This window comes from Phoca vitulina, unplaced genomic scaffold (assembly GCF_004348235.1).
Source record: "Phoca vitulina isolate PV1807 unplaced genomic scaffold, GSC_HSeal_1.0 scaffold32, whole genome shotgun sequence".
Taxonomy (NCBI): Eukaryota; Metazoa; Chordata; class Mammalia; order Carnivora; family Phocidae; genus Phoca; species Phoca vitulina.
In genome coordinates, this window is record NW_022589735.1 from 15014794 (window position 1) to 15041280 (window position 26487).

Here is a 26487-nt window from a genome sequence, read left to right on the forward strand (position 1 = left end):
AAAACTCGTACAGAATGTGACCTTATAACGATGTTCCTCTAATTCTTACCAGCCCGCCTGCAAAGGCTATTAAACAAGTCATTTCAAGCTAAGCATAATGGAGACCACCTAGCTCTAAGTGTCCTCTCCAGCAAAAGATTGTGGAAGATGAAATAATTGCTAGATTATCTTTTATGTCTTTCTGTGAAAGAAATGTAAACAGAAACCCATACTGTCCCAGCTAAATTACACAATCTCTCCACCCACATTATCGTTAGTCAGAAATAATTTCAGACCATTTATTGTGATTTATGCCATGACTATGAAATCACTATGGGGCATTCAAAACCAAATTACACGACTGGATTTTTTAACCCCATTCAAACAGCACATAATGATCAGACCATGGAGTGTGAATAATTCAAACCTATATATGTCAGCTGCTAGAGACTCAACTGGAAATCTGTGCAGTTATCAATCTTTATGAATTTTACTTTTATTGAGGTGACCACCAGAGCAACCAGAAACAAATTACCCAACAGGGGCCTTGAAAAGAGCTACCTCTATAAAAGATGACTCCGGATACAATTGATTTTTCCTGGATTTATAAAAATAAGTCAACTTTATTTGTAACTGTCAGCTACCTAAATACTTTCTCAAATCTGTTACATAAATTTTCTAAAATAAAACAATGAAAAAAATTATTTAACTCAGATCCTAAGAGATGAAAACCATTATTCAAAAAAAAAAAAAAACCTTTCAATAAAGGACTTAGAAAAGTCATAAAACGTTCATATTGTAAAAAAAAAAAAAAAATTTAATTGGTATTTAGAAGGAACAGACCAAATATTTAAAATATTAAGTTTAAGAATATGATCACATTTCAATGGAGATTTATTATTTAATATAAAGTTATATTAATAATGTTCACTGTTTCCAAATACTGTCATTTGTCTCTTCAAATTCCAAACTACCATCTTTTAAGATTTTTCTGCTGAAAAGGTGTTTTAATAAGTGTTTATTAAAAAGTGTTTTAATAAGCCTTCTGGAACAGGGAGTTTAATGTAATACATGTTTTGATCAACAAGTTCCAGATTTTCCACACTTGTATTAGCAATTCACCTTGTCTGGCTTATTTTTCTAGTATCATCAATCTGCTTTCCAGCTCAAGACAGCAGACCTATTCCTTAGGTCATCTTTTCTTCAATTACGTATTATTTAACACAGAAAACCAATCCAAGCATTTACTTGAGACTAAATGAAACTTTCAAATGAATCATAACTGTAGAGGCCTTTTAAATTAAAAGCCAATCTAAAAAAAAAGACACCTATTTGTTAGAAATAAATCCCACCAAATAAAGAGTAAATCCTTGAAACCGATTTGCCAGGGAAGCTGGCATGCTATTAAACTGACTACCACCAGAGGACAGCATTGCTCTAGGCAATACGAGTGCATCCAAATAAAGGAGAGATGCTCTCAAAATAGAATATAGTTATAAAAAGAAGAAAATTGATATTTAACCTGTGGCTGGTTTCTTAAAACTCATTACAAAGCAGCTGATTTACAGTCTGTGATTAAGAAATTAGGTCTCCTATCAATTGCCCTCCATCTAAAACAGTGTGGCTCCCATATGGCCACTCTGTCACATGACCATTTTACGCTCCTCAGTCCTCAGACTAATCTGAATTTATCTTATTTATTTACTGATTATCTGCCTCCACACAGAATGTAAGCTTCGTAAGGGCTTGTCCACAGATACATCCCACAAATGGGCACAGAGCTGGTACTCATTTAATATTTATCGAATAAATGAGTGACTTTCCTCATAAGTGCAACCCCTAGAGTAAGAACCTAGTCAAAATTCTACACCATGTTCTAAAGCTAGAGTTCTTACCCCAGAGCCCACAAGCCCTAGTGAAATCTCACAAAATGCAGATTTGAGTGCCTGTGGAAGCTTCCCTGGAGAAAATTGGTTTGCATCAGATTCTTACAGGAGTCTAAACCCAAGAAGCCCTGCTCTACCTACGTGCACCTGCCTGGCCTCCCCTCTGGCTTCTCCATTTCCAGCGAGTCCTTGTCCCAGAAGCTGTGAGCTGAGCACCGCAGATACTGAGGGGCCACCATGCCATCAACTGACAAGAGTGCGGGCAAGGTGTAAAAGGAAACAAATGTAATTCTGACACTTGCCGCAAGTCAAACAGGAACAAAAGTTACTGATAACGATAACTGCAAATAATAGCAAACAGTGCAGGAATGAGCACAGATGGAAGTTCCCACAGGTGAGGTGAGGTTACTTTGATCACTATATTCAACTAGCTGGTCTTAGAAAATTATCCACACCTTTAAAATTTTTAAACACATTTTTCTCCAAGCTGCTCAGTGGCGACATTTACTTATTCGTTAGTTGATGCCTCATTTGGGGTCTCTTCAGATCTAGACTACTGACAGCCCTGGGGAAACTGATTAAGGTTACTAGACATTTAAATCATGTTCTTGTCAATGCTTTTCTTTCTCTTGGCTCTTTCTTGCTTATGCCTGTGTGGTTCCAGTAAGTCAGTAGGATCTCACGAGTCAGGTCCATGCCTCTGACAGGATTCTGTAGCTAGCCCAAAAGCTTTGAAGGCACAGCTCTACTCTTTTTTTTTTTTTAAGATTTTATTTATTTATTTGAAAGAGAGAGTGAGAGAGAGAGCACACAAGCAGGGGGAGGGGCAGAGGGAGAGGGAGAAGCAGACTCCCCGCTGAGCAGGGAGCCCGACATGGGGCTTGATCCCAGGACCCTGAGATCATGACCTGAGCCAAAGGCAGATGCTCAACTGGCTGAGCCACCCAGGCATCCCACCACAGCTCTACTCTTAAAATTCTTTCAAAATAAATGGTTAAATCCTGTTTCTGATGAACTTAAGGGCTGTTGCTGTAAAAACTGTTAAGGTGGTAAACAGGAGATCATAATGGATCCAAGTCCTCAACTCTGTAGAAAACATACAGGAGAAGGGCCGAGGCTTTGCTAGTGACACTGCACCATTTCCCTTTCATTCGTGGCCTTTTCCTGCCTCTAGAATTTGACTATCTTCCCCGATGCAGGTCTTAGTCTTCCTTCTCCCATCTACCTGAAATTGACACACGGGTCTCTGTCCAGACCTGAAGTTCCTGTCTGTCCTCTCTGCAAAGACTCACTGGCTTCGCCTTTGGCTGAAAGACTGCTTCACAGCTGCTAGGCCCTACCCACTCAGGACTCCCGAGCCTCGCCTCTCCTTATCTAAGTTGATGAGTATACAGAAAACAGCTTTTAAGACATCTATCTTTAATTCTTTGACAAAGGATTTGCCCCCTTCAAATCCATACATGAAAACGTAATTTCTTATCTCTGGACCTCTTGGTGTAAAAAATGTGGAACTGATCAGTCAAGCAAGAAGAGTTCAGATAGAAGCCCAAGACCATCCATATAACTACTCCAACTGGGAACCTGCAGATCCATCCTCATCCTCAATTTCTTCCTCTCCATCCACATGCAATTAGTCCCTCAAGTCTGAAATGACTTTCAAAGTTGTCCCATCCTGTAATGCTTGCTGACTTCAGAACTTCTTGCCTCCCCCACTGCTAAGAGCCTCTTAACAGACGCCCAGGATAAGTGTCTTCCTCTCTCCAGTGCGCCATCCCAACTTGCCCCTGCCGAGATACGGCCTTGCCAACTCTGCCTTTTAAATCTCACCACTGGTTCTCCCACAGTCTAAGGCATTAGGTCCACACACACAGCTCTTACAAATTTGGTTCCTATCTATTTCCCTCTCCTCTTAGTCTCATCTTGCATCAAGCTGCCTTTCCAGGCAGTCTGTACTACAAAAGGGAGAGAAGGGGAGGATGGATTGATTTTGTGTAAGCTAATGAACCCCAGGAAATGACATAAGCCTCAAAAGTGCTGCCAAACTAATTATCTCAAGGCTCAATCTGATTATACCATTTCTTGGCTTAAAACCCACAGCTTGCTTGCTTGTGTTGAGAAAGGATCATGTCTTTTTTTTTGGTGCTTTCACCTGGCTACTAAGGGCCTTTGAGACTGGGCACTTAGACTATCTCAGCTCCCACCAGGATGCATTCGCACACGCTATACACGAATGGGTCATTTCTCACACCTGCCTCACTCTGTCCTTGCTCCACATGTTGCTCAGCCTCCTCTCTCGGACTCCTGCACCCAACTCCTTTGCCAAGCCTGCTTATCTTGGAGAACCAGGGCAAATGTACCCTTACCCGTGAAGATGCCTCTGATCTTCCAGCTGGAAGAGCACATTCCAGTCTCTTAAATCCAGTCACACTGTATCCTATGAGCTAATCCTGTAATACTGGGTATTAGACCAATGATTCTCAATCCTGGGTGCTCCTCAGAATCACCTTACAAGCTTTTTAAAAATACTGTCAACCAGGGGTGCCTGGGTGGCTCAGTCGGTTAGGTGTCTGCCTTTGGCTCAGGTCGTGATCCCAGGGTCCTGGGATCAAGTCCCACATCGGGCTCCTGGCTCAGCGGGGAGCCTGCTTCTCCCTCTCCCTCCCCCTCTCCCTCCGCCCCTCCCCACCCCGCTCATGCTCGCACTCTATCTAATAAATAAATAAAATCTTAAAAAAAAAAATATTGTCAACCAGACCCCCACCATAGAACAATTAAATTGGAAACTCTGATAGCACAGCCTAGGTGTTAGCATATTTTTGAAACTCCCCAGATGCTTGTGATTGGAAGCCAGGACTGAGGACCACTATGTCAAAGTTACTGGTGTACTTGCTATTTTTTCTAAGGGAGCACAGGGGCCTTGACTTATCTTCGTAATCACCATGTTACCAAATGCACAGTAACTGTTCAGCAATGTTGGAAAGGGAACACAAAGAGAAATAAAGGTGAAAAAAGATAATTACATACTACTTAAAACCTCAGTAACTAAACCAAAGGAAGCCTTGTTTTCCTAAATTCCTGGAAGGACTGATGAGGGTGATACCACTTGTATCACCTGTCTTGGAAAAAAAGAAAATTCTCAGCCACAGTGAAGAAGGCAAAATCTCATTACTAATGGATGAGCCACTTTAAATGCGGGACAACAGAATATTTTGCATCACTTGGAAATTACAGATCAAGCCCTATAAGGTACTATTCTAGGAAGCCTGAGCCTCTAAAATGTCCAATGTGAAATACATTCTAATTAATGGGGTGGGTGAGAGGGGCCTCCGCCAATCACAGGTGAGAAGAAAGAGAGGGAGTTGGAAACACATATTGAAAGGGAATTCTTGGCGGGTTCCTAGAGACCTATAAAATGGTGGGAGAGAGAAGAGAAGTGAGCGTAAGATGCAATTTAGGAAAAAACCACACTCACAGTCCCTCACCACAGACTAAGAAGGTATGAGGAATGCAATAACAAACTTGCAAGAATGTGAGAGTCACCGTGATTAAAGGGAAACCAAATGTGATGTGTTGGAAGTCTTTAACCAGTGAAGAGGCAGGGAAGGTCGGAGGATTTCTGTAACCCATCTGGAGTCAGGCTTTACTGAAATTATGGGCTGCTCTCCATATTTAAAAAAATAACAGCTCTACTAAAATATAATTCAAATCATCATAAAATTCATGCTTTTAAAGTATACAATTCAGTGGTTTTTAATACATTCAAAGAGTTTTACATCCATCACCACTATCAAATTTGAAACCGCGTCCATGAACGTGCGCTAATATACCGCCATCTTCCCTACCGGTGAGCCATCTACTTAAGGGCTGGGGTGGGTTCAGATTGTTGCTAAAACCCAAGCGGTGTAAGTGGTGACTGAAAACATGGGAAAGGGGAATCGATTTGGCTCAAAGCAGGTGTCTAGGACGAAGTGGACACAGAACACCCAGTCTCAGTCAAGAGTATGGGTGTGGAAGGAAAAACAGGGGACACTTGCTGGAGGGACAAGGCCGAGGAGAACAAAGATGGGAGAGGTGGCTGGCCCCCGGGAAATAATAGGGTGGGAATAGCTCCTGAGTACCTGCCATGGGCCAGACAAAAAAGCAGTGCTTTATCACAGTTAATTTCCTCAGTGACCTGCGAAGCAGTTATTATGAGCCTCAGTTTAGAGAGAAAGAAACAAGCTTGAAGAAGGTAACTCTAAGTTGTAGAAGCAGGATTCTACGACCCATGCTGGACGCACAGGACCTGTGTGCCCCACTCGGCCACACCACTTTCGGAACTCCGCTTACGACTGCATGAGCAAACATCGACGGTGGTATCTGTTCTTGATGTAAAAATGTACAAGTATGTAGCTGATTCACTACATCCTCAAATCCATTAGGTCATACTGTCAATAAATTCCACAAAGTGATAAAAATGGATACTTGCTCACTGCTCTTGAAAAAGAAATATCCCCAACAAAAGTCTCCTCATCTTGCAACCAGCAAATGAGCATTATTTTGGAATTCATGTAAGGCTCCTTTTGGATAGGAGTAGAATGTTCCAAAATTTGCTAATCTAAGCAACTTTTCTTATTCACTCCCAGGCTCACTCAAGATTTGTCCTGAAACTGAGAGGAACATATGAAACATGGCATTACAACTAGAGGCAAAGATCAGAGAAGAGTTTAAATCCAACATTAACTCGACTTAATAGGAATATTTTTTTCATAATATCTGCAATGAGCAGGAACTATTTAGATGAGGACTTCCATAACACCCTCTTACTATAGTTAATCATAAATTTATCAGTGTATCCCATGTGTACTCAACAGCAATACAATCAGTCAATGAAATACTCTCTTAGTGATGCTCTTGGGGTGGGTACAGGTGAAGGATCTGCTATGTGTATTTAATAATTTTTTGAACGGGAAAAAAGAGAGCTTAAAACTCAAAATCCTGTCTTTCTACTTAAAATAGCAAACGAAGCCTCTGTGTTACAGAACAAACGCACAAGCACAAGCAGAGTGGGTGTTATCAACTACTCAATTAAAAAGTGCCCCCAAATCTATGTCACTTGAACAACAAAAAAAGTTGCAGCAGGCAAAAGAGCTCCTCAAACAATTATTTCTTGCTTTTCAGACCTACTACTGTAAATGACACCAAATATTTTTGAACAACTTTGACCAATTGTAATTTCTATGTTGAAAGGTATTTTTTTTTTAAACGCAAAATGATGCTAAATCTTTGAAATTACAGTCAAGGGAGCTATTTCTGCCTGCCTACACTTGAAAACTCACCACATGTTCAACACTTTCTGGCAGCTATACACACACACAAAAAGAAAAATACAAGAAAAGTGAGAGAGAGAGAAAGGGAGGGACGGAGAGGGAGAGAGGGAGGGAGAGGGAGGGAGAAAGAGAGGGAGAAATCATGAGAAATAGCCCACATTGAAATTATCACATTGTTTTTCATGCTTACTTTTTTTTCCAAGCAGCATTATCATTTACATTTACAGAAAAACTACTTTAAAACTAATATGAACACATGCAGGATACTATAAAATTAATAATTATTTATTCTTATGCTTACAAAGAAAAAAAACTGAGCATCTAACCTACAGAAATAATTTTCATGCATCAATACTCCTAAAAATAAAAAGCCAAAAATATGCTGTTAATTCTAAGAAACTGAGCATAGTTCTTAAATAAATATTTTTGTATTATAAATTATTTACTGAAATAGCACTATTTTAAACTCAGTGATTAAAATAACTGAAAATATCACTTGTTTTGCATGCACCTATTCCCTGAAAAAAATTTCCTGGAATAATTGTACATGACTATAAGTCTCAAACATTCACAGCTGAAGCACAAAAAGCTACTAAAAGAAGTCAAACAAATACATACTTGGTCTCATCCATCACTTCCACTTCCGTAGGGGCTGTAATGGGCGCATTGGAACGTCCTGCGGTAGGGTCATCTGTGTTCAACTCTCCATTTGTAGAGCTTACAACCTGCCAAAAAGAAAAAAAAATTATATATGCACAAAGTGACAGGTTATACAACGATAAAAATTAAGGTTAAATTAGAAAGTTAATACGCAGAACATAAAACAATTAGTATGTAGTTGAGCTGTTTATAACTGAATACAGTAATAGGTCTAATATTTTATTAAAATTCAAGGCCATCCAATATTTGCTTTTCAACTTCCTTTTCATCTTGAAATTTCTGTCTTGTCTCTTTCCCTCTGCTGTGTAAGGCCAACTCCTACATTTCTGTCTCAAATCAGCTCCCCAAGGTGTGCCCATCTCCACTGGCACCTTGCTACATCACGAATTCTTTCCCTTGCAAACTTGTCTTGCTCCTTCCAATGGATCCTTCATTTCAGTGTGTAACCACGCTTATGTGTCCCTTGAATACTGCCCATTCATCCGCCCAGTTGTTCATGCCCAGATCCTGAAATCACAGTGATTCCTCTCTTTGACTGAAACCCCACATCCTATCCATCAGCGGGGCTGGTTAAATCCTCCCCCAAAACACATCCCCAGTCTAATCAGTTCTCCCCACCTCTATTACTACCAGGACTTTAGTTCAAGCCACATGATCTCTTGTGTGACTAAGAGCCACAACTTATGAACTGGTCTTCTGCTTTCACCTGCCCCCACCCTCCGTTAATGTATTGTCCACACAACAACCAGAGTGCTCATTTTAAGACAGAAATTAGATCATGTATAATTAACCTGCATAAATCTCTTCAAGTATCAACTTCCCATTTCACTTAAAATAAAGATCCATATTCTTTACCCCAATTTACAAAGCCCCACAACATCTGAATTCTGCTTACCTCTCTGATCTCATACTACCGTCCCCTGTGTTCACTAGCCTCCATCCAGTATGTCAAACTTATTCCCAACTTAAGGCTTTGGCATTATCTATTCTCGATGCCTGAACTAACTCTCTTCCCGCTGATGGGCTATATTCTTATCTTTCAGATTCTCAGAGAACATCTCTAAAGCAGCCCTTTTCTATCATACAATCTAAGACTTCCATACAGACATACTATGTCATGTTATACTCTACTGTTAACTCTTTGTATAGAATTTATCCAGATAATGTTTTCCAGATTGTGTTTCTTGACACCCACTCTCACCTCCTCCTGCTCCATGACAGCAAGAACTATGGACTGTTCCCCCACTATATCTCCCCCCTAAACCTGGCAGAGAACAGGCAATCAATAAATATTTGTTGAAATAAATGAATGCATGCATGAATGAAATCCTAGAACAAAATAAAAATCATAGCAAAATTCCCACATTCTCCCAAGTCCTCTTTGATCTATAAAGTCACCTTACTGTCCTATTTCTTGCTTTCCCCTCAACTTCTTCAGAACAATAGTCTTAACTTATCACTTCCATTTTTTATAAAATTTTCCACTCATTTATTCCTTAATTCCTTGCAATCTGTACTCTGTCGCTACATCAGATTTCTAGTAAGAGTACGCTTGCAGGTTACCAACGACTCCTAGAAAAATACATTCGGTGGCCTTTGCTCGGTCCTCATTTTCCTGTACGTTTCAGTATCACTTAGCACCAGCTGATACTCCAGAGTAGATGGGTCTAGAAACAAAGCCTAGCTCTCACCCTCACCTGCTATGTGACCCAGGAAAGAGAGCTCATCGTGCTAAAGCTCAGTGTTCTCAACTATGCAATGGGAAACAGGAGTATGCATTTAACAAGACTGAGAGGAGGAAATGGAATCAATGTGAAGGGCAATGACAGGGCTATTCTAGGAGCTCCGGGAGTGGTGGCCCTTGTTCCTCAGCCAGTTTTGCCTGCACTCACGGCTTTGGCTACAAGCTCTACGTAAAGGACGTGCTGAGCTCAACCGCTCACCCACATGCTCACCTAGACCACATGGGGTACTTCACACTCAGTACCAAAACTGAATTTCTCATACTCCTCTCAAATGTGTCATTCCTCCTATCCAGGGTTCCAGTTTCCAGTAAACCCTTACCATCTTCCCAGACCTCTGCTGCTTTCCTTATCCAAGCTCATCAGAAGAGAAAGAAAATGCTAATATATCAAAGGCCTGGACAGCAGATTGACTGCTGACTATGAGACTTAACAGGTCCGTTTACAGAGCCCCATTTTACTGAAACTTAACTAATTCTCACGTTCTAACCGAGAGGCCACAACATGCCAGGCAGTGTTCCAGGAACTTGGAAAACCACAAGAAAAACACCCTGCCCTTATGGGCCTGAGAGTCCACCCCACAACTCCCAGAAAAGTCACTAGATGTCAACCAACAAATCTAGATGAATGCAGGATTATGGAGGCTGAGTTTCCTGTATCCTACGCAGAACAAGTACTTAGAAAGGAATGCTGCATTTGTGCCCACAGCTGAGAACACACAGAACGGCCTCGATCGTTATTAGAGACAACCAAGCCAAGGAGAGGAATACCACTGTGTCTCAATCTGCTGCTCTGCTTGGGGGCACCTGCTTCCTCCTTTCTGGCATTCTACTGAGTTCCATGTTAATTTCTTCTCTTCATTTCTCCCTCTTTCTGAAAGTATTTAATTAGCAATCATTATTTGTCCTAATTATCAAACATAATTTGGTTCTTTATTCTTAATTTTTAAAATGTCAGAGCTCCTCGCTGAATTGGAAAGGAGCTAGAAAGCAGGGTTCTTATCTTACACTTTTGTATTCTTCACTATCTGTAATTAGCAGTATGCTTTGCATGCAGAAGATAAAGAGTTCACTCAACTCTCAACAATTTCCATTGTTCTTCCCTCAACGTGATAGTCACAGGTTTCTTTTCCTCCTTCCTGTTCAATGGCCCAAGAGAGCTGGAGGGACCCCATCTCAAACTACAGGAAGCTCCTTGAACATGCCTTCCCTTACTTTAAGCGGCATTATTGAAAATTCATAACCCAAGTATTCTACATTTCCAGCAAGAGCAACTGTATGAACATGGTAATTATAGAATCTGACTTACTTCAGTTCACACAAAGGCATAACTGACTTTAATAAGCTTTATTTTAGTGAAATGTTTCAAATCTCATTCCACCTGGTTGACCAGAACCAGACCAGAAGGAAATAATATCTTCATTTATGTATTTTTTTTAAGTAATTTCTCTTTGGTTTCCCAGATTCCCTAACTCTCTGAGTAAAGGCTAACATCCCAGGCTAAGAACAGAATCAACGTGATGACAGAGTTCTCCTATAGAAGCAGCCTACTTAATACTGGTGACATGAGAGTATATCAGGGCATTAAAATTGTTTTCACTTAAGAAAACTAGTATCTTGGGCGCCTGGGTGGCTCAGTTGGTTAAGCGACTGCCTTCAGCTCAGGTCATGATCCTGGAGTCCCAGGATCGAGTCCCGCATCGGGCTCCCTGCTCGGCGGGGAGTCTGCTTCTCCCTCTGATCCTCTTCCCTCTCATGCTCTCTGTCTCTCATTCTTTCTCTCTCAAATAAATAAATAAAATCTTTAAAAAAAAAAAAAGAAAACTAGTATCTTTTAGTGAAGGGATTTTACAAAGAAAAAAACAAAGACACAGTATTATAAATAGCATGTCATTATATTCCTAGAAACCTAAATCAACCAAACAACTATGCACAAATCATTTTTATAAACCAAATTCTAAAGAATGATCCCATTTAGGTAACATTTCTAGAATTCTAACTTGAAGTGGAACATATAGGAGTCTCTGAAATACTGGTGTTCATCACCTGATTTTTCTAATGAAAGTCCATCTAAAAAATGACAGCCTCTTTGAGGTTTGACATTTAAAAAAAATAACTCAGGTGTTTTACAGGGCTTTTGTTCTTGTTGTTCTTAAAGAAATTTTCTCTGATATTCCCACTTCAGTAAGAAGCTTAGTACAGTTCTTATTTTAAGATGTTACCAAAAAAAAAAAAATAAAGTAAATAAAAAGGCATCAGATGTAGCGTCACTTTCACTGTACCAGAGTTTAAGGGGAGGGGGTGTGGAAACAGCCTGCAGCTCAGGATGGGAGAGAAGTGATGATGGCTGCCTGCCACATCTAATTCCAAAAGAAGTCATCCACATAGACTTTTGAGTACAAAGATAACACACGGTATCTTTGTAGTCAATGATATTATAAGGCTAATTAATTCACTTTCCAAATACAATGAATTCATACAAATCAGTTATAGTACCACCTTCCTAATTTCTATTTGAGTTATTGTAAGCATGCTACCAAGTGCGCAGCAAAGGCTCACTATCTTAATTAACCAGATCTCCCTCTATCCAGTAAATATATTAGAAATACTAAAATGTTATATATCTTACTTATGCCCTAAGCTTTTTCTAAAAGCTATCTATAAGAAAGCACACTAATAAATGAGATATAGTTAAGAGTAATTTCCAAAGAGTTTTCTGGACCCCTGCTAGGGTTCACATGTATTACATGAAATGAACTTTCTTACATATTCTAAAACCTAGAGCTAGAGTTATAATTGATCCTCTTGATATTCCAACTGATGACCTGAAGGCACAGTGAGATTCTCATGGACTTTCAGCAAAGATAAACCAAAATGGATTTTCAATCTAACTTTCACTTATAGAAGTACAAAGCAGAGCACTATACTCTGAGTATTCCGGCCTTTTGAGACGTTACTGTAAAGGTTGCTGTAAAAGGATATGAAAATAAACTTGTAATGCTGATTTACCCTAGTGACACCTCAGACAAGGCATTTATTAAGCTAAACTGACGGAGCTGGACATTACTTATCTGCTAACGGCACCCCGCTACTCTCCTTGTACAAACTCTCTTTTACAGATTTCAGCGCCCTGGAAAACGAACAGAAAGATAAAACTGTACTCATCACTTGATTCTCCCCCTTTTGAGTACCTGTGTGTTTTGAAAGATGTGAGAAAGCAAGTGAAAGTGGTTACTGGCCATGTTTTAGAAAGGGGAGTATTAACGATGAGCATGATGGAGGACGGGCTGGGGTGTGGCACCTGCTATTCCTCTGACTTTTAACTATGAATGTTTCCTTACCATTTCGAAATACATTCATCTCACTCTTTTCTGCTATCCTCACCTGCATGTGTATGTCTCCAGTTACACTGACGAAAATCCCAGAGTGCCCAGCACAACAGGTAATGTTCGTCCTTCACTTGCACGCGCAGTGCCCGGCTGCACGCCATGGCGGCATCGTCTGTGAGGCCGCCCTTCTCCCCTCAGGGGCTCAGACTCAACAGTGTTCCTTTACCTGCAACCAAAGGCTGTACAACTAGCGGAGATTTCCCAACGATCAGGACCTACACCATCTCACATGAAGTAGTCTTCCGATAGTGCCCCTAACATCTGTCTTCCTCCCTCTGCTCGAAGTTGCCTTTCCGCTTTCCAGGACCAGACTTTTGGCTGACCTTGAGCTCAAAGGAGACGTGCTCCAGTGAAAGGCACAGTTCCCGTGGGATTCCAGATGAGCACTACCTGCCATAAGTGGTACATTTTAAAAACCTCATTTTGGACATCCTGGTTTGCCAGGCAGAGACACGTCAAAAAGGGACAGTGACATGACCTTCCCCCTCAGCCCTGACACCAAACTAAATTCTACCTTCTAATTATCTTGCAAATCCTCAGTTCTCTTCATCTCTGCTACCCATCACTTTCCCTCAGCTGGACTTCTGAGAGCTGTGTTCCTGCCTTAGACTTGTTCTCCCTTCAGCTTAGTCTCCAACGAAAGCCATCCTTAGAAAAAACACTAATAGAGTTACCTTGCTTATCTAATTCTCCTTACAGCCACCCAATATCCTCAAATGAAGTCCAAATGTAATAATGAGACTTATTAGGTCCTTCAGGACTTGCCTCCTGCCTACCCCTCAGTCTTATTTCTCAATACACATACCAGCTTGACTGGACTGTAGTCAATTGCTCAGGACGTCTCTCCCTCCTCCACCACCTTACGTGTGCTGCTTTCTTGCCTGGGACGGTCCTCTCTAGACCCCTTCCATCTGCTAACTCCTCCTACTGATGCTTCACTTTAGAAACAGGTGAAAAAACAGAACACAAAAAAGTTCCGCTTTTTCCAGGAAATCTGAACCCACTAAATCCAGGTCAGGTGCTTCTCAATACGTTCTCATAGCATGTTATACATTCTCCGCTTACCACATGGCCTGTTTAATTAACCTCCCCCATTGGCTGAAAGCTCCATGGGGACAGGCACCCTATTTTTGTTATTCTTCCTTTTATTCAAAGACTCCAGTACAATGCCTAGTACCTCTTAGTAGACATTTTTGTATATTTGCTGAATAACAACTGGCCAAGAAACTGAAAGTGCTAGGTCTAAGTTTCTTAGCCATATTTATTACCAAGGATTCTAAAGGGAGCAGAGAGGAATACATCTGATTGCCCTGGGAGCTTTTCCAAAACACATAAAAGCCAAGAACAAATTCAAAATATAGTCTTCAGATATTTGAATATAATTTTTAATCTCTTGTGTGGGAAAAATTTATCAAACGTGTAGCTGGATCCTTCTGGTCAGTGGATTAACATGATTACACTAAAGATACAGAATAAAATTAGATAAATTCCAATTTGACAATGCTTTCTTTGGGCTGTACCACTAGACTTCACTTCCCAGAGACCAATCAAGTTTCTTAATCTGAAAAAGCAATAGATTATTCTAGTATTTGTACTTCATAAGGCCCACCTTCTATGCTAATACTTTTTAAATTAAGTTCTCACGACAAAACCATGAGGTAGAAGTATTATTAATATTTCCATTTTACTGGGGCACCTGGGTGGCTCAGTCGGTTAAGCGTCTGCCTTAGGCTCAGGTCATGATCTCAGGGTCCTGGGATCGAGCCCTGCAGGGAGCCCGCTTTTCCCTCTGCCCCTCGTGTTCTCACACACTCTGCCCTCTCTCTCCCTCTCTCTCTCTCAAATAAATAAATAAATAATCTTTAAAAATCTGGAAAAAAAATTTCCATTTTACTGATGAATAATCTATGGCATAGATTTTAAACTCGAATTTGACTCTAGGGCTTGTGCTCTTAAACACAATGAGATCAACTTGGCAAACCAGATGTCTGACCTGTAACACATATAGTAATTCTAGAAAAACAAGGAGTTCAAATTTAGATTCCACCATTCAGTTCCTATTAAAAACACATCTGAAATAATGAATATCCGAGGAACCTTCTGTAAATCAAAACTGCAAGAGGTTTCATCTTGCAGGTCAACTGGAAGCAGCCTGGAATACTTTGTGGTGCCACACTGAGAGCCATTCTGAGCTCCAGGAAAACACTGCAGTGACAGATGAGGGACGAATGCCACAGGCCCCAACTGGCTTATTTGGGGTAACTCCTGATTCTGCTTCCAAATATCCTAAATCTGTACCATATTTATTTCTCACCAGATAGCTATCAACTTATTATGGTAATGTCTTTCCTAAGAAACTATTCGATGACAGGGCCTTAGTATTTGCTGAAGGCTAATTTTTTAATTGCCATATAAAGTCTTTGCATCTCCTACAAAGTCAACACTGGAAATTGTCCAACAGGTAGTTTACTGATCATCACACAAAGAATCTCAAGGCAAATTATTCTCACACTTTTGTATTAATAAAAGGGTTTTTCTCTTTATCTATTCCCTTCATCAGACAATGAGAATAACTGAAAACGTTGTTTCCCTTCCTTTGTTCAGAATCCAATGTAGTATTATATTTATAATAATGATCACATTAGCTTAGATTTTAGGCACTTTTCTTTCCTCTTCTTATTACTAGCTTTAAATTACAATTTTATTAGCCCAATTATATAAGTGTCATATTGTAACTTTTCAAACTTTTTACGTGGGTAGGATATAAAGCATAAATGAAGTCAATATTTTAGGAAAGAACAAGGTTCAGGCATGAGCCTACTTAGGCTGTCAGTAAATTTTTCACAAGAGTGAAGCTTGCTTAATGTCCATCATGTCAGGTTAGTTAATGGTGTAAAATATATTCAGGAAGTCAATGAAAATAGTGTAAAATTTTTTCTTTTACTTATTACTTTAGTAATACTACTAAAATTCTAGTAAGTAAAACTGATCATGTATTGAATATTAGGATGAAGCCAGATGTAGTCTCCGAAGGCAGAGAAGCTTTAAAGAGATGGTGAGAAAAGAGGGGAGTAGAAATGTCTCTTGGGGAACATACGAAAAAAGAGAACATACAGTACTAGAGTGATGAGCCAATAATCAAACTCATTCACCCTGTGATAGTCTGGAGATCCCATGAGCCACCTCTGCGAATCACACAGAGTAAGAAGAAACTAAGAAAATCACACATTTGTGGTAATGGTGCCGATGGCCGGACAGCCTTCTAGCAGTGTTGTACTGTTGCAGATATCCCTGAACACTGAGCAACACACCTGCTATGTAACATACAACACTTAGGAACGTGTAAACGTATACAGACACACACACCAGCCAGGCTGTGTTATGAAACTAAATATAATTTGCTCTATTAACTTTTCCAAGGCCATGAATTGGGGTCATAAAAATTTTTTTACAATTCAAGCACCCTTGCCTCTAAGTCCTCATCAAATACCTCTGTTACACAGGACTGAAAGGTCCACGGACTACAAAGTTCTATAAAAATATTTGAATACATACTTTAAATTACCTCTAAAATTTAATGGTGAGAAAAACATGAGAACTTATAAGATTTAATCAAGAACTGACTTTTAGAATTCAAATGAAGAAAGAATAAAATCCAGAGCAGGGATCCAAAAGACTAAATATATCTACATATTCACCAAGAAAAATGCAAATTTGATAAAACATAATGGAAAATTATTCAAGTGGAAATATGTGGAGAAAAAAAATCAAAACTTTTAAAGGAAGTTCTAAATTGAAATGGATGGAGATAACATTTATTATCTCAATTACTTTAAACCGTCATTTAAATTACCTTAAACTAGCATTTTAAAAGAAATAAGAGACTTGGTAACCTTCCCCTTTCTACAATTCACAAAAAAGATGAAAATTTAGGGGGCATGGGAGGGCAAGATAAAGTATTCTAAGGGTACAGAGAAGGAAGGAGGAATGAACACTTCAAAAAAATAAAGGACTGCTTTAAATTTTTAGAAATAGCCAGAAAATTGAGGGGAGTATTTAATAAATACTTGTTCTTGAAATTATTTTCTCCATCTGGTATTTTCTAGAAACAAAATATACCATTATAACAATTGGGGTCATGTTTATTTGAGCAATTAATCAGAAAGTATTTTCTGAGTACTAAGAATAAAAAATTTCCTATTTAACTGACTAAAGTTTAAAGAAGGAAAGATCAATGAAAGGGAAAAGTTATAAAAGTGTTCTATTACAGCATTAAAAAAGTCTGAACTTATTACTGAAAAATCAAGCTTAACACATATTTCAAGTAATACAGTTTGTTTTTCTAACCTGTTGTGAGTATGACTTAACTTAAATATTGTTGCATATACTTGCAAAAATGAACAAAGGCAAAATCGTAGTATCCCTGGTGGTCTTCCTAGACCATGTTAATTTTGCTTTTTGGTTAAATACAAAGGAAAAGAATTATGGAGAGTTCAGCAACAAGTTTTTCATTAGGATATGAAGTCATGCCATGAGTTCCAAAAAAGGGTTAGTTGTATAAATTTGGGAAATAATCACTCATGCAAAAATCAGAAAATACCTGTACCGAGCCACCATGTCTGTCTGCTGCAAGGTGAGCTCTCAAATGGTGGGGATTTGCCTGCTGGGAGTCCCAAGCTGCCCTGTGGTCTGCCGACTGCCATTTATTTAATGCATGTGGCATGCATGGAAGAAGAAAAACCCAATATGTTAAACATCTCATCCTTATAATATAGAAAACAAACGTATAAAAGGAAATTTAAAATACCCTTGCTATTCTGAATCACAGATGCAGTTATCTTTGCATACTGGATGTGGAGAGGTTTTCGTCACATGGCTACCATTAGGTAATGATCAACCACAAAAATAAAACAGAACCATAGAATTTAGAAGTGAAAGGGCTATAGATATCATACGCTCCACCCTCCAATTTTATAAATGAAGTTAACAAAGAACAAGGGAAGTAAAAATGATGTGCCCAGGGAAGAATTCCAAATAAATCCCCAAAGTACTAAAATGCCATCCACTATATTTTCTTACAGTAGAGGTCCCCCTTGGTTTTCTGATGAGGAACTACTTCTAGCAAGGTTTAAAAAAAATAGTCTTTAAACAGCTGTACTTAGATCCTAGAAAACTTTTCTCTCTTGCTTAAGTACCATGTTTCTGACTGTGAGGTTAATATGAGAAAACAGAAAGTCCTTTAAAAAGTGACAAGTGTTATACAGAAGAACACTATGAGGATATGACAAGCAATTTTTTTTTTTTATTAAGTGACAATCCTACTTTATATGAATCCCTTTGCTTCCCTGATCTCCTTTTATCTGGTTCAAATTAAGGAACCCATTCCCATGATAGGCTGATAATTCTTGATGCTTTTACAGGACTTGGCAAATTGGCATGGCAATAACCACAAACTAATAATAATCTACTGCAGAATTAGGAGTAGCTGCTTAATAGGGGTCAGTTTTTAGGTTTCAGGAAAATGTGGACAGCATTAATAAAAAGAAGGAATGCAATATTCAAGATTGTTTTACATGTTTGGTTCTGCACCAGCTGCTTTGCATGCGCTATCCCATTTTGAGATAGACAGTATCATCCTCACTTCAGTGATGAAGAGGCTTGAGACTAAATACCTGACCAAGGTCAGAGACACTGCAAGAGTACGGCAGGGATTCAAACTCAAGAGCCAGCTGCCCTGCCAGTCGTACTAACCAGCTCCTTAACACAGTGACATGTATTTAAAGTCTTCGGTGCTCTTTACTTTCTTTCTTTTTCAACCTAAGTCAAGAAAAACTCGCCAAAAAAGAAAAAACTTGCCACAAAGTGCCAAGTATATTGGGCCATCGGGAGCCTGAGCTCATCAGTGGCCGGAGTAGGCCTAGGGGAGAAGAAATGTTAAGTCCAAACAGGCACAATGAATAAATGTTCTGGCACTAAGCTTCCCAAATTAAAGCGTACAATGCAAAATTACGTAAGAAGTATGAGGCGTCATGAAGTCTATCATCAAGGCAATTACAGACAGCTCTAGGTCTTTTCATTAAACCCTCCGTGTTCATGACCAGAATTTAGCAGGTGTGTAGCTTAAACTAAGATAAATTAGAGGAGATTAAATCTAAAGAAGATGAAAGAATGAAAATGGTGCTAAAATGGAGACAAACACCTAAATACTGCCTAGGGCGACAGGTAACATGTAAGGGTCATGGACCTCTTTAAGAAGGTAACTCCCCAGCCTCTCCTCAGAACCAATCGTGACAGGCATCTAACACCTTCCCTGAGATGTCACGGGATTCTGAACTTCAACAACCAACTCTAGGGTAAAACTGCTTACCGGGGGACACTGCAACATTTTAGTCAGTTAACTAAATGTTCTTCTTTTGCGACTGTCAATTTTGAGTTTCTCATACACCTGAAATGTTTACTGCTTCACTGATGTTTAGGAAAAGTTTTTGAGATACACAACTTTTCTATTATGGTGACAGTCTGCATACCCAGGTTTCAAATTTAATACATAAGCTACCCTAAAGGGTTTCCTGAAAAAACACAAAACGAAAAGCAAAAATCGACTCCCTACATTTAGTGCAACAAGGACTACACAAATAAAACATGGTTCCCACCTTCAGTGAGCTCACAATCTAGCTAGGAAGACAAGTCTGAAACACACAGAAAGTTAAACTTGAAGACATTTGAATTATAATTGAATTCAACATTTAAAGAAGAGTTTCACTCATTACAATACCTAACAGCTCAAGAGGACATTTCCAGAGAACATGAATTATTGATCTTCATCCAATTGAGAAATTAATTCTGATGTATAAAACACAAACTCCAAGTCTTCACTTTAGAGCCATTTCTTTCTATATTCAGCATCTTACCGTAGTATTCAAACTACCAACTAGTACTAATTTATATCTGAGGAAATTTATATTTAAGATCCTTTATTGTCCCAATTTTTCTAAGGCAAAATTCTAGAACTACTCTGTCTTAATTGGCTGTACTTTAAAGCCTACTATTGTTCAATATCCCCTAAATGGAGCATTTTATTTTGCTATGATTTTTATTGTGTTGTGTTCTTTCCTTTGATTTTCATCCCTTGTTTAACTCACTGGAACTCTGATGGGATAAAAGATATAAGAGTAAGAAAGGATAGCACATTATCCTTCCCCAGAAAGGGTTATAACTGAAAATTCTAAAGATGCTATTTAACTTCCAATTAGCAAAATGTTTTATGTCAAAGATAGATTAAATCAAGCTTCTTTTTACAAAAAAGAGAAAAGCAAGAACATCACTCAAAAATTTCAACAGCTTTCAATTACCTTACCCAGGAAATACAAATTCTTCCCTATTTATCTGCTATGCCTACTCTCTGCATAGAACCTACTCTCTGCTCAAAGCAAACTGAAATGTTCACTATTCCTCAAACTACATTTTTAAACTTCTGCTTCCTATTTTACACTGTTCACCCTCCCCAAAATGCCCTTATTCTTTCATCTGCCTTTAAAAAATTCCATTCATTCTTCAGGCTCAACTCAAAAGCCACCTTCTGCATAAAATCTTTACAGATCCCCCATATTCCAATGATCTTCCATGGCACTTTATTAATACTTCATATCATAGAGGTTACACTGTTTGGTAATATAGTTACTTGTGAGTTTATTGTAATAATCATGATAACAATAACACCAGCCATGAGAGTTGAGATTTACTGAATGCTTATAGGAATTAACAAGCATTATTTCTGTTTCGCAGATGAGAGAACCAAGGCTTTGAAAAATAAGAGTAATTTGTCCAAGATCAAGTCATATCCAGGTGTGTCTGATTCCAGAGACTGAGTGAGCTCTTAGCCACTCATTACAAAATAATTTCTTATAGGTTATGTTGTTTTCCTTACTTGTGCATTTCTGCAACATGCAGAATAGTAGCTTTCAAAGCAAAACTCAGCAAATAATTTATTGAGCTAAATTAGACTGCAGTTAGAAAGATCAACTGCTATTATAATTTATTCCAACAATATCTCCAAACACTTGCAACTCTACGAGTATCAAATACTGCGCAAAGTTTATACTAATTTATACCACTAATTAGAAATTTATCATTAAACATTTTCATGTGATTTTTAAACTAGTAAAGAGTGAACATGAGGGGGAAATGGTTTATTTGTTGCAAATCTATGCATTCTCGACCCTTGATAAGCATGTGTATATCATCTGTTTTATCTATAAAAAAAAAATGTATTTCAATCCTTCAGTATCTATCTACATGTGTAGATATGTGCTCCCACACACACATACACATAGGCACACCTGTAAACCTATCATCTGGGCATGGTAAAAAAACAAATTTATTTTTAAACTGTCAGAAAGTAATACAGAAGCAAATCAAGACATTTCATATCTGAAAGGGCAGCAAACCTGGTTTTTGGATTGTTGCATCTTATCTCTGTGTTGATGTGCTTCTCTGTTTGATGACAGAGCAGGATCTTGCTGAACTGCACCCACCGGAGTAGGCTACGGTACAAGAATTAGCATCAATACATTCTATTTCAGAAGTCGTATTCAAAATTACTTAGCTGCTTCATGGAATCAAGGAAATAATAAAAGACACTTAAAGTAAAGCCTTACAAAATGATTATCATTCTTGAAATATGTCACTAAAAATAAGTTAAGAGAACATAGCTACTTTTTTACATTATTTTCAAAAATGTTTAAAGACTATCAAGTATTCACTTTTATATCAATAAAAGACTTTCTAATGCAATCTTTACTTTCAGGTTACTCTTTCATATCAGAAAAATGAAAGTGTATTTATTTATGTCTCTCATTTTCAAAGCTAATGTATAAACACAATAAATCATTTTAAGAAAATAAGGAAATTATTTTTAAAATAAGCTAATAAAATGGCTTATTGTCAATATTTTGACTCAGGAGAGACTTATAAAGTCAATTCACTTTGGATCTAAGAAAAATATAGATTAAACATTTAAATAAGTCAGTTGTTCAAAAATACATGAATCTGAGAGTTTGGTAGTTCCAAATATGGACAAAAATTCGCCAATAGCAAGCCACAATTAAAGAAAGTTTTGTAAGACATTCTAACTTATTAAAAAAAAATAGTGAGAATAAATATTTTAAAAGTTGTCTCTTCAAAGAATTTCATAACGTGTCCCTTTAAATGATGAGCACCAATCCTACAGTTATAGTCAAGACTAATTTTTTTAAGTTACAAAAACTTAGAAGAGTTTTAAAAACCCAAAACATGCTCCAATTTTTAAGTACCAGTCTATTCAAGACATAACCTAAAACTGCTAGTATAATTAAAACCTATAATTTTATTTTACAAATGTTTTGAGAAATGACTGAAATAAAACACAAGACTAACTGATCTTTTAAAGTAACAGGATATTATACAAAAAAATAATTATATTTGACAATAAGAAATAAATCAGGAATGAAAAGTTGAAAATAACTCATTACTTCAAAAAGCAGGGGGTCCAAATGTGGGGTTTTTATAAAATTCAAAGAATAATTTTAGTATTATGCTGCCTAAAATGCCCAGGAAGATGCAATAAAATGAATCCTTTAAAAAAATCATTTGTATTCAACTCTTTTCACTGAAGAAGCTGTACTATGGGGAAAAAAGTACTACAAATAATCTTTCATTATATAGCACAGAGTACTCACCAACTGTTTACCAATCCAGTCATACTCATAATCAAACATATATCCTTTTCGATCAAACAAATCAGTAAAAAGCTTTCTTAGGTAGTCATAGTCTGGTTTTTCAAAAAAATCTAGCCTTCTTACATAACGAAGATATGTTGCCATTTCTTCTAGAAAGGAATAAAAATAGAATGATTATATGTCTCTATATAATACTCATTAATAATAAAATTATTTAAATGTCTAAAAACACAGTGTTATAAAAATATGCAAAAGCAATAAAATTCTGCAATTTAAAACTTTAGGAATTTAATCACAAAGAAATTAAAAAGGAGAAGGGAAGAAAAAAATAGGGTCAAAGGAGAAATGAGAGGTTTTATTTAACAAATACATTTGCTTCATTTCATTAGGAAAAGCTAAAATTTTTATTTTACATTGTTATTTTGAATAGAAACCTTGGATAGTACTAAAGATTGAATTAGCAACTTAATAACGCATAGTTACTTAAACACAAGCATGATACTCTGCTCATAAACTTAAAAATTTATTTAAAATACTAATGGGAATTGATTTATATATGAAAGCATCTGCACTAGCTTGATGGATTTCTTTTACCATCAGACATATTCACTAACTGACCAACAGAGGATTCAAATTCCTAATTTGGGCCATGAGCAGAATTCTAACCAAACAAAATAAAGCTAAGAGATCTCAGAAATAAAACACAGCAGCAGAGTTTAATTTTTCTTTGAATTTCCAGTCATACAACAATTATTTAGTAATATATAAATTTCTCTGTGCCACTGTAATTCCCAAATGTATTAGAGACAAGTATTTTTCTTAAAGATCCTACTTTCCTAAAGGAAAAGAAAGAAAAAGCCATAAAAATCAACAGGTAAAATGGTGAGCAATTCGTAAAACAGGGTTTCACCATCAGGGCACAGGAAATCACTGTAGCGAGAGATGGAAGGTTACTCTCACGTGTTTTTCTGATTCAATTCACTGACAGTGGCCAGTGAGAACAGGATCATGCACTGCCCAACGGGCAATAAGAGTGGCACCCAGTGACCTTCCTCATAGGGTGACTCTCACTATTCCACGTTCTAGCTAATTACCTGGTTAAGTGACTCTGACACCCCCATTTTATCCTGCAGAAATGTGTACACACTTCATAACAACACACAGCCAGTCTGCCTACACCTACACTGTTAGTGTCAACCAATATATTTTTAATCTTCCAGTTCTGATGTTACAGCAAAGACGAAAAATATGTAATTAAAGTCTGCTGTCCAAGAATAACAGAAGCAAACTTGAGGAAGGGCTCCCTGAGATCATGCTGCTTGCTGACACCCCAGCAGTGATGCCCAGCAATGGACAGGAGGACGGGCGAATATTGAAGTGAGGTATGAACTCAGTCTGGGACCTTCCAGTTTGGTTCATTTTTTACTTAACAACATTAGCACACATTATTCTTATTTCTTAATTGATTTAGGAATCTTAAGTAAATTTTTGTTGGCTTAATCTGAATTGCCAAAACTTCACATGGAAGTAAAACTATTTTTATAAAGCTCCCCAATGTAACATTAGCCAAAAAGTACTAAGGTTTGTAAGATCTTAATGTATTTTGAAAACTAAATCATACATCACACACCTCCTTTGAGCTTGACAATGAGACTCAAATGACTGACACTGTGCACCAAAACTTTATAGCTGGCATTTCTCAGCAAGTATTTTAACTTATTAAAAGTATGTCACTGATATTTTAGCTGATACTGGTCAACACTATCAAAAAATGGGATTTTCTTATATTAAATCCATCTTAACAGAGCAAATATACAAATTGTCCCTGTGGTCTATGCACCAAACACTGACATCTTTTAAATCATACTTTGAACTCATTTTTTTTAAGCATGAAAAACAGTCATAAACTTGAGCAATGGAAGTTAACTGCTCTGGTTTTCTGTGTATAAGCACATGTACCACTGTGGTGTTATTCATTACCTGGAAAATTTTCACATAACACCTCTATTGGTGTGGCTCGTTTTGTATCTCCAATTTTCTGATACCTCTCTTTTAATGTGTCAGCCTAAAACAGAAAGGAAAAAAATCTTGAGAAGGTGGTGATTTTAAAATTAACTACTTGGAAGACAGAACCTTAACATACTAGCAATTTATAAAATTCAAAAGGAAACACAAAAACAATTACCTTTAAACCTTGCCAAGGAAGACTGCCTCTCAGAAAATACATGAACATATGACCTAAAGCTTCTAAGTCATCTCTTCTACTTTGTTCTGAAACATAAGAGAAACATCAATTTCACTTTCCTCTCCCGGTTAAGGATTCAAGAATGGAGAATTGATTCTTTTGTTACATATAAATTAATTCCCAACATTCAGTATATAAATATAAAATATCTAGCGCTTATAAGCAACAAATCAGGTCCAGTTAAACAATGTTTTTAACATTAAAATTATTGTGCATCTTTAAAATATGCCACTACCGTTTTTTTTGGGGGGGGGGGGGTTTGTTGTTGTTGTTTTTTAAGATTCTACTGGGCACTCATTTCTCTCCTTAGATATCTACCCATAGAAGTATAAAGCAAGTCAGAAAGGGTTCCATGGTCAAATACAGAGTCACTGTGTACTATAGCCCCATCTTAAAGACCCAGGATGTAACATATTAAAGGTTTAGGAAAAACCCGAGATAAAAATGTTTAACTTCATTTAACCCTGCATTTCTTGAACTTACACGAGCACACAACGTCCATCCTATACACTCTCCATTAATATTAACTGCAATTAGGATTTTGTGTAATATATTCTTAAAAACACTTGTATTTGACACATCCCAACATTAATAACCCCTCTGCCACCATCAAAAACATGCTGCTAGAACAAACTGCCATTTTCAAATTGTTACTGTTGTTTTAGTAACAAAATGTTGTATAGCACATAAGTGAGTGACAATTACAAAGGAAAACTTGAAAAGGTACTTATATTTGCTAAGTGAAATTTTTTTCAATTTTTTTGTCACTGAAGTCAAATGCTTAAGATTTCTTACTATTTTAAAATACAAAACCTCTAACAATAAGAGGAAAAAACAGTATTTTAATTATAAATGTGTAAGATGTTTTATCCAAATGAGTTATCATCATACTACCTAAGCAGTACTGAATGCTTTTGAAAAAGCAAACTTTTCAAAGCATGGCTCTCAACTAGCATGAACAGGACAGAAAAGGTTTTAATTTCTACTATGTAATCTCATTCCACAACTGTCTCCTGTAACACTTGCTATTATATAGATAGATAGATAGATAGATAGATAGATAGATAGATAGATATATAGTGTAATTATCTAGTCTTTATCTAGCCTCCCACCAGACAGCAGATTACAGGACAGCAGATGTCTCTTTGGCTCATTATCCCCAGGACCAAGTATTATGGCTGCCACAGAGCAGGCACTCAACATAGACTATTTAAATATAAAAATGAATATCTGAAAATACATAATACTAGATATGTGTCCCTTTCCTACAAGCAAACAAAGATATCCAGAAGAAAATGCATCGATTTGTTAGGAATTAGGTTTATGAGATTGGAGGATTAGACAGGACATTCCACCTTCTCATTTCATATACTCAAACTGCAGTATAATGGCAAATTTTTTTCTTTTTTGCTTCTATTTTCTATTATAACAATGTAAGCATATGCTATTTAAAATAGAAAACTTTCAAAATAAATAAAATGGACTCAAGGTCTTTTTATTTTTTTTATTTTTTTAAGATTTTATTTATTTGACAGAGAGAGACACAGCGAGAGAGGGGACAC

The 26487-nt window shown here is 37.5% G+C and overlaps 1 protein-coding gene across 7 annotated transcripts in view; it reads right to left on the reverse strand.

Moving 5' to 3' along the window:
- Positions 1-26487, reverse strand: part of CSNK1G3 (casein kinase 1 gamma 3) — a 124601-nt gene that overhangs the window by 18182 nt on the left and 79932 nt on the right. For 4 of the 7 annotated variants that reach the window (XR_004301935.1, XR_004301936.1, XM_032425473.1 and 1 more), the window contains 7 exons: positions 24866-24951; positions 24661-24745; positions 22681-22829; positions 21412-21507; positions 17565-17660; positions 7793-7899; positions 7184-7207 (listed from right to left, as the gene is read on the reverse strand). Coding sequence is in view for 5 of the 7 variants with exons in the window: in XM_032425473.1 (XP_032281364.1) it covers positions 7184-7207; positions 7793-7899; positions 17565-17660; positions 21412-21507; positions 22681-22829; positions 24661-24745; positions 24866-24951 (643 nt within the window). In the remaining 2 variants the exon portion in view is untranslated. The remainder of the gene's footprint in view (positions 1-7183; positions 7208-7792; positions 7900-17564; positions 17661-21411; positions 21508-22680; positions 22830-24660; positions 24746-24865; positions 24952-26487) is intronic. The other 3 variants (XM_032425475.1, XM_032425476.1, XM_032425477.1) reach the window with 3 other exon arrangements.